Here is a 13,337-nt window from a genome sequence, read left to right on the forward strand (position 1 = left end):
TTTAGGAGGTGAGGGACCGGAAAAGATTTTTAAAGTTATTTTTAAAGATAACTCTATGTCCATTTATGGGGTCAAATGAATTGCCAAGGGGCCCCAGAAGGAACAGAGAGAAAAACTGCTGTTACTATACTGCTTACCTATCTCTAACCAGGAAATTCCAACCGCTCATTAGAGCCCAATCATTAAAATTAGTCAATCTTGTTGGAAGACTCTAGAATTCTCACACTGAAGGAGATCTGAGAAAACGTCTGTTCCCATTTTATCAGAGATTTAAGCACATTTGCCGGGATCACAACCAGCTCAGGACAGAGCTGGGACCACGACCCAAGGCTGCTGCGGCCCACACAGGCATCCATGCCGCCTCTCACGCTGTGCCTGGTACTGACCATGGCATCTCTGCCCTGCCAAAGCAATGTTCTAGGTTTTCAAGTGAGCAGACTCACCGGCCAGCCCGCTTGCTGTTTTTCCTCAAAGCCAGAAGCTAAAGTTCCAAAGTCAACACAGCTTCTCACGCTGCTTGAGGGATTATTATCCTTCCTAAAGTCCATTTCTGCTCTGTTTTACCTCTTCCTCACAATACTTGTTACTTGAACAAGGAACGAATATCACTTACATCTCCATGTTTTCAAAGGGGGGAAGGTGGAAAGCACATGTCACTGCTTTAAGTTTTATCTTTTTAAGCCAAGAGTAAAACCCGACTCAGATTTCTCTTTAACCCAATAAACATACCTGGGGGGGTGCACATACCTGGTTAGTAACAGGTATGCCCCAGCTATTTACATAACAAGTTTGTATTTTAAACAAATCTTACTTTCGTTCATGAGGCGTCTCTGTGCTCACTGAGTGATACCTCATCAGTTTTCTCTGTGAGACCCCTGGAGACCCCTGAGCAGGTTCCGGAGGTTGCTGGCACTCCACGGGGAAATGACTCAGGGTGTTTGCGCGCCTTCTGAAACCCTGCTGGGGTGAGAGCGGGGCTGGCTCTTCTGCGGAATGGCCCTCCGAGTCACTGGACAGGTCATCTGAGGAGCCGAGGAGCCTGAAGGAAGTCTCCGAGACGGGCAAGGCCTCCTTTTCACACACAGATGGCTCCTGGCAGCAAACAGACAGCAGATCAGACACATCACAGGGAATTGGGGGGATTTACAAATCTCTAAGCGCAGTGGCAGGAAAGTATTTCAATATGTGAGCACGTCTTCTGATTATAATGCTTCTAGATGCCACCAAAGTATATAAGGAAAGAAAGGCCCATTAAATACCTGCTTGTCAGATACAAAAAAATGCTAAGTTTGCTGGACAAATGGGAAACTGTCCAAATGAAAGCACAAAGGACATAAGCCATAACATATAACTGTTCTAAGCAAAACCAAAATAGTTCCCTCTCTCTCGAAATCACAAGTCTTTGTTACTGCTTGTAAGAAGTATTAATATAGTGAGTATTGGATAACTTGTTTGCACTGTTTAAATAAATCAAGTTCTTTCTCTCTGCCAAGTGTGTTCATACATGTTACCCATGTTTTAAGGTTCTCTATAAATGTGATTTACTGTTAAGATTTAACTTGGTAATATTGAGAGTTAAAAATTACATCCTATATTATTCTTAGAATATGGAAAATCTCTCTCTGGGCACTCACTGCTGTGATTCAGGGCCAATCACTTAACCTCTTTCTGCACCTCAATTTTCTCATCTGTAAGAGGGTGCAGTGAAAAATTATCTCACTGGGTTTCAGAATTATGCAAGATAATATCACTGAAATTACTTTGTTCAGTGTAAAATGTTATATAGCCATAAGTTATTGCTTTGTTAGGTATTCAATGAACTTACTGAGTGGGTACACAAATATGTTGAGAATTATGACAAGATTTTAATAAGATGCATACTTTTTCAAAGGCGTAAATTACTACCACTCATGTAAACTGATGCTAACGGCACACAGGACTTGGTTGGTAGCCAGTATATGTTTCTCAAATTAAAAAATGTAAAACAAGAGGAAGTGTACCAGCTTGTCCCTACCAAAACTGCTAGAAGGGATAAATAAATCAACGTGAAAAGAGTAAAAGGGAATGAATGCATCTAATGGTAGACTGGAGAATCTGCACAGCTGAGTGCCTTTTAGATGACAGATACTAAGGATTTTAATTTTAAAAAATTAAATTTTTGTTTATTGAGGGAAGAGGTTATACACGCTTAATTTTGTAGGAATTAGAGGAGAAGCTTAATTTCCAACATATTATTAAATTACTTTAAACATAACGGAAATTTTTTATTCTTCAGAACTCTACAGTTTCAAAGATTCTTTTAATTTAAGGATTTAAAAATCTGTCTAAGATTAACAACTCACAGCAAAACAATCTCCACCACACAAACCTGTTCATCTGAATTCTCATTAACATCCCTCTAAATTATGTGAAAGAGCTACTAACCCTTAGCTTAATCTGACACCCGAAAGGGCCACTCGGATATTGAGCTTCTTTGCAATTCCTAGAAAATCAGTTTATTGGAAGAGATCCAACTGCATAAAATGCGTACCTTTACAACAACGTCTCAACCTCAGGATGAGAAAAAGACGTGTAAGTGTACGTAAACACACATACAACACACACAGGTGGCTTCTGAAAAGCTGCATTTCTCTTAGAATTACCCTACACATTCAAATTTATGCCTACATTTGTGTTTTGAAGAATTTTAAAACGAGCAAAACACTTACTGGAAAAGTCACTTGAGTGACATGAATTTCTTCACAGTATGTCGTTATGTGCACTGATCTATCCGAAACGCCTCCTTCCCTGTCCATTTCTACAGGCCCAAGTCCTACACTTTCTTCAAGATCTAATTCAAAAGCCTCACTGCCCCTCTCCCCACGCTTCCTCTGGTTCCACTGGCCAAAGATAATTCCCTGTCCTCTCGCTCCCGTGACGGCTAAGTTACCACCGTCTCTTATTCGCACTCTGAGGGCTCCAACCATACCCCACTTGATGCTGGTGTCCCTTGTGGGCCTGTCATCTCTCTCGTTCCAAACAAGTTCCTATAGGGCAGGGGTTTTGTCTTACTCATGTGTAACAGCAGGTAAACCACAGTGTTTCCAAACTTGAAATGAGGTAGAATTACGAGATAGAATCTAAGCAGTAGGTGGAGAGCGGACAGTGCTCTACTCCACAAGATTTTAACTTAGAAAATTGTATTCAGAAGACCGGTGTCTGGGGCCTCGCTCCCCAACGTGGGTTCATAGAGCAGCAGCCTCAGCATGGCCTTGGAGCTTGTCAGAAAGTCAGCTTTTTGGGTCTCCCTCCAGGCCTACGCACCAAAACCTGCCTTTTAACCAGAACGCCATTAAAGAGGCACTTCAAAGAGGCACCTAAGAACCTGAGAAGCATTCATCCGAGGAAGTGTTTCTTGAACTGTACATTGTAACACATTAGTAGGCAGGCGTATCAATTTAGTGGTCTGCCACGGACATTTTAAAAATAAAACAATAGAAAATACCAGTATGTATCGCATGTTGTTGGCAGTAAGTTGTTTTGTGAAATCTAATTTTAATTTTTTGTGGGTGGATGTGTGAGTGAACCATTTCGCATTGTTAAATGTGTTTCTTACTGTTGGTTATAGCCTTTTTAGGAAAGCAAAGGCCACATGCCCAGGAGGGATCTCGGAGTTCCTGTGGTATAGAGCTGGCGGCCACAAAAATTCCTTCTCTCTCGCATCTGAAGCCCTCTGGTGGCAGAAGGAAAGCTGACCTCCCCAGCACAAAATCGAAATCCTTACTTTGGCCGCTAAAACGTTGAACTGACCAAGTTTAAACATGCTTAAAAGCACTAAATTAAAACAAGGAGAGAAAGGTTTGTTACCAAAGGGAACCACTGGCTTGCTCATTATCGCAAAACTGTGCTCGGTGGCAGATGCAAGGGCTGAAGCTTAGTTGTGATGTTTAATCCTAATCACAGAGCCAGCTGAAGGATAAAGTAAGTTTCAGGAACTTAAGTTGCGTATGTCTCAGCATTCACTAACCCACTTTAGAGATTTTCCTAATTTCAATTATTTTTAATAGTGGAAAGTGTATTTGGGAAAGAAACCCACTGATGGCATTCTGATGAATTAGATCTCAGTGGTCTAAAATTGTGATCTGTTTTTTTTTTTGTTTGTTTGGTTTGTTTATGGAATGGCCCTCTGCTTTGTTATGTAAAACTTTTATGTTATAGTGTGATGCATGACCTCCACCGACACCATGAAGTCTGGAAGCACCAAACTTTTCATGATTGAAGTGATGAGGCTTCTTTTGAACCTTTGATAGGCCTTGTACATGGGGGATGAACAAGACCTATTTTTGCTCGTTTCTCCAGGGTGTCGTATAAAGAAAAACGCGCTTACTTTGCTGGTGTTACTTAATGTGCTAGACATGCAGCTGTCCAGATCCAAACTGGTGGAATGTTCCTGCAGGCCTCTGGCTTTATTACCCTACATAAAGAAAAGGCAGTCAAGTTATGATCCTGGAAGCTTCCACAAAGGCCTCAGCTAGAAGCATCTTGTTTCACTCACATAAGCTGAGGAAAAATCCGTCTACTGAGAAATGCTGCTGAGCACACATATATGTATGTACATTAAGACAGTCAACGTTTCTTTCACTTTTTTTTTTTTTTTTAATAACACACTAACCCAAATGCTCCAAAACACCTTGTGGATTAGTCATCTGGCAGTTTTAATGTAGGCAGGAAGAAGAGACAATTCATCCATGAAGAAAAGCAAGTACTAACGTGAACATACTCAACAACTCCTTCTCAAGTCACAAGTCATCTTAACCTGCCATCTGCATGACACTCACACAATATCTTCTTCATTTGGAAGCTCTCTAAGGCACCCACCCCCAACCCTGGTTTTGTAAATGGACTGTTTTTAACTATCTCTAAGGATGCTGCAAAACTCTCAGAAACATCTTCAAACAAAATAAAATTTAACTTAAAAATTAACAGCATGTGTTTTAAATGGAGTGTGCTAGGAAAACAAAAAGAATTATAAGAAGACATTGCAAGCTCTAGAAAGGCATCAAACTTCAATTTCATAAAAGTGCCATCAAGGGTATTCATACTCATTGGGGGCGGGAGGGTGTAATTTTTTAGAAAACTCCAAGATGGGTGCATATGTATACCTTGCTATTCCTATAGAGCTGCAGCCCGCAAACTTTTCTGTAAAGGGCCAGAAAATGAATTTCTTATGCTTTGTAGGCCATATGGTGTCTGTGGCAACTACTCAACTCTACACAAAAGCAGCCCCAGACAACAGGTGAAGGAATGGATATGACTGTGTTTCAGTAAAACTTTATTTACAAAAACAGGAGGTGGGTGGAATTTGGCCTGTAGCTATACTGCGAGTTCCACACACAAAACAAGAACAGCTGACAGTATCTAGATTTTAAAGTTGTACCTAGTGACACTAGGGAGAACCAAACTCACACCTGGGTGTATCCAATCTGTGCCCTTTAATGGAACTGGCCAACGAATAATATTCTTTTGGGAGACAACAAAATAAATTCCACGGGGTATAGTACAGTACAAAAAGAGTAGATAATTTTTTTTAACCCAGGTCAAGTTAAAAACTGAATTCAAAGTGTAGATAACACTGTTCTAAGACTGAGACGACATTAAAAAAAAGATTTCATCCTTCTATATTTTATGAGCACTGATAAAATAAAAGCAAAGAATTGAGTATTACGCTCTCTCAAAAAGTTATTTAACTTAAATTGGGAGAAATTATGCTACTTACCCGGGACAAAATACTTTCTAAAGACTCTGTTAAAGATCTCTTTGCTTTGTTTTTCAGCATATCTAGCCTAAATCGAGTGGCACTAGATGGTAATTCAGTTCCAATATTCTCTGCTGCAATCTGTGATGTCTAAAAAGTGAAACAAAGAAAAGTTAAGTCACTTAGAACGCCCTTCCTTTCTTCCTTTTTAAAGGAATGAAAAATCTCTAGAATGCACCTTTCTGACCCCAGGCCATTATCCTGTATGTGACCTCAACTGATCTGCTCCTCAGTGACATAGCTGCAAGTCCAGGAAATAATTTTGCCTCAAAATGTTGCTTTGTCTACTCCAAATGAAATAAAGCACTGTGCTTGGAAACCAATCAACTAACAGAGCAGTTTAGAGCTGGGCTCTACAGTCAGATCAGAGATCCATCATTCACTAACTGACCTTGTGCAAGTTACTTTCTCTGGGCTGCAATTTCCCCTTCTGTAAATTGAACCCAACCTCAAGATCTAATCAAAACACTGTGTTGTGAGATTCAAACAAGTACAGCCAGTAAAGCACTGAGCACAGCTTCTGGTATAAAGATAGCTATAATTAGCTTTTCAAAGTAAAATAACAACTTACCTTTTGAGGCATTTCAGAGGGTGAGACAAAATAATCAACTGAAGAATCCATTCTCTCTGCTTATACTAATCCCTTCATTCCCTTCTTGGATCTCTGTCTTCTCTGCTCTTCCTTCTCTCCCACCTATGGTTTCCATCAGCCCTTTCATTCTCCTCTGCCTTAACTGACCATAACAGGAAACTAACAACATAAAGGAGTTGTTTGCCAACCACTAAATGAAGTTTAACACTACTTATTAACAGAGACACTTAAAAAAAAGGCACTACAAAACACTCTGGATAAATTGCTTCCTACTTCTATGATTTCTTACCTGATTGCTTTGCATAACACCACCCCCTTTGGTCAAGTTGACATTTTGTGGGTGTTGAGAACAGTGAGGAGCATGGGCTCTGCAGCTCAATGCCCAGGTGAGATGCTTCTTTGCTGCTCCCTGGCTATGTAGCCTTGGGCAGGGTACTACCTGCTGCCCCTCTCAGTTCTTCCACGTGCAGACTGAAGATGCACAATGAACTTTCCTCACAGAGCAATTATGCGATTTAAATGAATTTATACACATTAAAGCACTCAGAACATACCTGACTCTCAATAGACATCAGCTATCATGATTATTGGCTATTCTATTTGCTTTCTACTTTATAGAAAACATTACAGACATATTTTAAACCTCCTGGAACCACTCTCCTTCCTCCACCTGCAGAAATAACCCCTCTCCTGAATTTGGTGTTTATCATATCAACTCATATTTTGCAGTTTTATATATGTATGTATCCATAACACATGTATTTTGGTTTACATGTCGCTAAAATTTTAAATGAATGTATCATCCTGTACACGTCCTTCTATAATTAGCTTTTTTCTTTTTTTAAAAAGTTTATTGGGGTGACAATTGTTAGTAAAGTTACATAGATTTCAGGTGTACAACTCTGTATTACATCATCTATAAATCCCATTGTGTGTTCACCACCCAGAGTCAGTTCTCCTTCCATCACCATATATTTGATCCCCTTCACCCTCATCTACCATCCCCCTCCCCCCTTACCCTCTGGTAACCACTAAACTATTGTCTGAGTCTATAAGTTTTTGTTTCTTATCTGTTTGTCTTGTTCTTTTGTTGTAATTAGCTTTTTTCTTTCAATGTTGTTTTTGAGATTTATCCATGTTGACAAATGTTCTTTGATTTACTCACTTTAATCAGAGTGTAGTATTTCACTGTTTGATCATAACACAGCGTATTCATATTCCTGTTGTTAAACATTGATTCCTTTTACAAAGGAGACTGCAGGAACCTCTCTTGTACACAGCTCCTTACCACAAATATGAAAGTTTTTGCAAGGTAATTAATTAGGAATGTCCTTGCTGGGTCACTAAGTCTGTGCATCTTCAGCTGTACCAGATACTGTCAAATTACTCTCCATAAATGGTACCAATTCATAATCACAGTATCAGCATGAGTTCACCTTTACATGGCACTGCCAGATTTTTAAAGTTCTGCCAGTCTGATGGGTATAGACGGTCTCTTAATATGTCTTCCCGATTCCTACTGCAATTAAGTATTTTCTATTTTATGCAGTAATTCACTGGTCAAGACCTTACATCTTCTTTGCAGTAATGAAATCCTAATTCTCCAATCATTGTTACACATTTTTCAAGGCATAAAAGAAAGAAAAGATTCTGATAAAAGCTACATTCAGTTTTGTCCAATAATCCAGAGCTTTACTTCTATGAGAATTAGAGCATGCACTACAATAATGACTTAGCTTAGAAATTCCAGAAGGAGAACTGTCATTTATCTTTGTGTTTTTCACAGAGTATACCGAGTATACCGTTTCCCTGAAAATAAGACCTAGCTGGACAATCAGCACTAATACGTCTTTTGGAAAAAATTAATATAAGACCTGGTATTATTATATTTATGTTATGTTATGTTATGTTATTATATAAGACCCAGTCTTATGTAAATTTTTGCTCCAAAAGACGCATTAGAGCTGATTGTCCGGCTAGGTTTTATTTTCCGGGAAACATGTACTCTGGACACTTCATACTCACTTGGTAAGTAAGGAATGAATGCATCTGCAATGATCACCAGACAAACCCATGGGAAATACATACTGTGTTTCCCCGAAAATAAGACCTAGCGGGACAATCAGCTCTAATGAGTCTTTTGGACCAAAATTAATATAAGACTCAGTCTTATGTTATATTATGTTAGATAAGACCCAATTTTATATTATAGTAAAATAAGACTGGATCTTATATTAATTTTTGCTCCAAAAGACGCATTAGAGCTGACTGTCTGGCAAGGTCTTATTTTTTCGGGAAACATGGTAGTAGGTCTTACGTAGACACAAGAAACACTGCATTTATGTTTTTCTTTATTTAGACCAGGCCATAAGTATCTCTGTATGCTTAATTCAATGCTTCCTCTACTCTCCTCTATTATCTAATAAGATTCTTTTTCATGTCTATCATCGTAATTCAAATATAATTTGAAAATAATTCACATTTATAAAATATGGTATTCCTTGTTTATTTTAAAATAAGCATCTAGAAGTTTCTCCTTTGAAGATGATGCTGGTTCCTAGATAAGCTTCTAATATGGGCTCTAGAGTGAGTAGTACTGCAGTCATCGTATCGCCCACCCCACAATAGATGGGTGAACTCTAGACATGAAAGTTTGAAGTCAAGTTTTAAACTCTGATGCTACACTGGTTTATTTAGTTCAGAACCCACCATCCTATGGTGTCACAGCACATCCACCAGCAGCTTTATTCGTAATAACGAGCACCATCAAAAGGAGAATGGAGAAAACTATAGTATAGACACAATGGACTAAAAAGGAACAAACTACTGATAGGTGTGACACGGATGAATATGGAAAACATGCTAAGTGAAAAAAAGCCGAAACTGCAAGAGTACATGCTGCACGATTCCATTTATAAAAAGTTCTAGAACAGGCAAAACTAGTGTATGGTGAAAGAAATCAAAACAGTAGTTGCCTGGGGGAGAGGGTCATAAGGACTGACTGGAAAAAGGGCTGTGGGGGTACCTTCTGGTATGATGGAGGATGCTCTCTGTCTTGATAGGGGTTTGGGCTTCCTGAATGTAGGAAGTCTTCAAAACTCAACAAATGGCACACTCAAGATTTGTGCAACTTACAGTATGTAAATTTCATCTATAAAAAGGTGTGAACAAATACTGAATTCTAGTTAATCACATGCCCGCTAAAGAAGTTTAGGGATAAAGCGCACTGATATCAGAAACTTACTTTGAAAGACATCAAAAATAAGGTGGACTCATAGACGGACAGATGAATGGAAAAACAAATGTAACAAAATGTTAAAAACTATAATCTGGATGGTGGGAACATCAATGTTCACTGTGTGTATTCTTTCAACTTTTCTTTATGTTCGAAACTTTTCATAATGAAATGTCAGAAGAAAGAAAAACTTATCTGGAAAATGAACCCAGGCAAGTCAATGAGCAGTTAAATCACATTCCACTTTGTTAGTGAAGCTCCTGAAAGGCACGATTAAGATGCTGTCCGTGGACCTCAGAGACATCGGCTCCATCACAACCTAGCAAACAGGCGTGACCTCCGCTGACGTGTCCTTGTTTCTAACATCAGTGTGATAACATCCACCTCAAAAAAGTTGTGGTAGAAGCAATGGAGTAATTCATGCAAAGAATTAGAACTGTATCTGGCACAATGGAAAGCATTCAATAAGTGGCAGTTGATTTAATATTATTAATTTTTGCACCGGCTCTGTGAATATAAGTAAAAATAATGCACGCCCATTGACTAAAACATGACACCCTCTAACTTTATTATAGATCTTTGCCCAAAGTAAATCCTTGTCAGAAAATTCATTTGGCTTGTTTTCTATTTTATGAAAAGGATTTCTCTGGCAGCTATCCAACAGTATCATGCTCTTCTTTGAAAAGCACGTACGGCATCGCCACTAGCTCTGAGAAGCACGGCCCTGAGTCTGTGCTCTTGTTTTCTGTCCACTTGTGAAGGCCAGTGGCCACAGAAGTTCACTGTCAAAGCCACAGTTCTTCTACCTCTCTCAACGTCAAGTCATGACACATTTTCAAAGGCTATCGGAGCTTTTAGGTGCAGCAAGACGGTAATGAAATCCATGTGATTAGACTATTTGGTAGCAGAAGATAAGAACAAGATTTTACGGGTGAATCTCAAAGTTTCATCTGCTTCATCTATTAAGCGGCTGCTGCTCTGAAAAGCCTGAGAGGATGTCCAGCTTGGGGGACACCCAACCACACCTGGGGATCACGGCAACAGACATGAGTCTCCTGGGTAACAGAACGTTTAAAAACCTTGAGAAAGTGCTGCCCAGACACCCGTTCCACATGGTGAGATGTGGTTTTTCACATTAAATTTTTTGATGTTTTCATATGGAAAAAAAACCCTCAAACATTAAATATATTTCTCCATTGGATTAATCTATGCCCAAATCAAAAAGACATTACCCTGTTCTATAAAAATAAATTTGCACTTGGGTCAAAACTTTCCATCCACCAAAAATGCTTCATTCTCCTCTAGCAGTTACAAATTATTCCAAAATTATCAATTTCCTGTTGGAACTAGTTAGGGGGAAAAAATCAGAACAGGGAAAAACTATTAGTGCACAAAAGGGGAGAAAGAGGAATGGAAATAGGAAGAAAAATAGGTTGAAAAGTGAACTCAAGAATGAACTGAGAAGTTAAACTGGGTGGCCCACCCAAAAGGCAGGAGCACAGGGCTCCCACGCCATCTGAAGGGTACAGGCTGGGAAGGGAGGAATGTCAACACACAAAGGCCAAAGGCCAACAACACAGTGTACTGGTATTAGCGTCACTGCTAAGGAGCCCTACAGTTGGCCAATAACACTAAAAACGTTATCAGACATTGTTCGTAAGCTCTGGGAGTTTAGGAAAGGCACGTGATTGCCAAAGCCAAGTGAAAGGTAGAAATCAAATGGGGAGCGCTGCTGTGTGTGCATCCAAGTAAAACTGCCTCATGGTTAACTTATCAGAAAAGCAGAGGCTATGTATGGGGGAGAGAGCATGGAGCTGCCTTCAGGAGAAGCATTCAGAAAGTATTTGAAAAAAAAAAGCAGTATATTTTTGGAAAATTAAGGAGCTTTTTGAACATCCTTCACTGATTTTTCTCTACATTTTCTGGACTACAAGTAACTTAAACAAATATAAAATGCATGCTTTGAAGCTTAATGGTTATTATGAATCGACTTATACAGAGTCCAAAAGACACAGGAAAATGGTCCATGGCACTGTGTGTATTGAATGAATCCCAAACTGGAAGCTCTTCAAAGACAGAGACCTACAGGCAGCCCCAGCCTGACACAGCACCTCTCAAACAGAAACGCTACGCAAAGCTTGGGGACAGTAGAGGGTGGCAGGCAGACTGTGCACCTCCTCCATGAGAAATGGGATTAACAGAAGTTCTCTATCCGAACAGCACGTAAGCCAGGCTCTCCACCGGTGCATCTGATCTGTGCGCAGTGCTAGCCTACATTCACATAGCCTTGATATTACAAGGAACTTCTAGGAAACTTTTGTAATTCTGAAGACAGCTATAGAATGCCATTTCCGTTTTACCAGGGAGAAAGGGAGGTGAAGGCAGGTGGCAGAGACTGGCTCCCCGCAGTCACGCAGCTTGTCGTGGAAGTAGCTACTCTTCCACTTCATTCCTGATGTGTAAGACCTTTTGTCAGCGCTTCATCCCCACTACAACGTATGAAGAAACTTTATACCTTCTCCAAGCACAGTCCCAAATTTTCCTTATATGTATAACAAATGAAAATAAAATATGGGGACAAAAACTGGTTTCAGAGCTTCATAAAATCCTCAAAACTCTTTTACACAGCGTCCTGATAAAATTATAAGACAGAAACTGCCATACCTGCTTTATCTCCCCAATATGGATGTGAACTTTTTGTTTCTCTTCATATAAACATCTCAGGAAAGAAATAATCAATTCATTTTCTCGTTGCTCATTTCTTGGTCTCAATTTCTTAAGAAAAAAGAAAATATTACACTTAATTTTAATTATCAACAAAAGTGCTAAACCACCCCTTTGGTAATGCCTACAGCATCTATTCACGCATTTAACCGGTGTTTTTACCCGATCATCTCACTAGGGGGCACCAACGATCCCAAAAGTGGAGATAATTTTTAAAAAGAAACAACGAAGCCAACCAATGGGCCAGATTTAGCTTTTGACCTCTGATGCTCTGATACCTAAAATAAATATTTTACATCAGATAGAGGCATAGTCAAAATATTTAATAAATAAATAGTCTTGAAAACAGAAGAAAAGAACAAAATCTGTGTAAACTCTCAGAGGTCAAGAGCTATTAATGGCTACGCTTTTATAAACTCTTATGGTTAGGGAAATGGAAAGGAAAATAGCAACTAGACCCAGGGTCAGGGTTTCACATGTCAAATGTGTTCGTCATGAAGCACTTTCTGGAAGCCCCACAAGGCATGTACTTGCACACGAAATTTCATGGTATGGACTCAGTTTTTTTTCCTTTCTATTTTAAAAACTCTCTCCACGTCTTCTATTTTTTAAGGCAGGGTGATGGCAAAGCAGCAAACTGACTAGATAGAAATCGGCACAAGTAGATTCTGGGTGCTGCCGGAAGTGTGACCAAAGGCAAGTCATTTCATCTTAGCTTTCTCGTCAGTTCAAATGAAGATTATGCATGAAATAAACTCCAAGGTCTCCTTCAGCTCCCAATTTTAGAAGACCATCTAATTTAACATATTATTTTCTCTGAATATGAAGAAAACAAAACTGAATTACTCTGAAGATACACAAAGTTTCTAGTCTCTCAACTTTGGAAACGTATCTTTTTTTCTATTGACAATAATCTACTGTCCTGCTCCTGGATCTCTCTCCCTACTCCAAACGTTTAGCCTGCCTTTTAAAACAAAGTTGGGGTACAATAA

At 39.3% G+C, this 13,337-nt stretch overlaps 1 protein-coding gene across 4 annotated transcripts in view; it reads right to left on the reverse strand.

Moving 5' to 3' along the window:
• Window positions 1-13,337, reverse strand: part of TBC1D1 (TBC1 domain family member 1) — a 209,885-nt gene that overhangs the window by 79,161 nt on the left and 117,387 nt on the right. For all 4 annotated transcript variants that reach the window (XM_019741934.3, XM_074322281.2, XM_019741932.3 and 1 more), the window contains exons 8-11: window positions 12,286-12,396; window positions 5,756-5,884; window positions 4,367-4,453; window positions 812-1,092 (exon numbers count right to left, since the gene is read on the reverse strand). In XM_019741934.3, coding sequence (XP_019597493.3) covers window positions 812-1,092; window positions 4,367-4,453; window positions 5,756-5,884; window positions 12,286-12,396 — 608 coding nt within the window. The remainder of the gene's footprint in view (window positions 1-811; window positions 1,093-4,366; window positions 4,454-5,755; window positions 5,885-12,285; window positions 12,397-13,337) is intronic.

Source organism: Rhinolophus sinicus, chromosome 1, assembly GCF_057876585.1.
Source record: "Rhinolophus sinicus isolate RSI-liver-muscle chromosome 1, RSI-T2T, whole genome shotgun sequence".
NCBI lineage: Eukaryota > Metazoa > Chordata > Mammalia > Chiroptera > Rhinolophidae > Rhinolophus > Rhinolophus sinicus.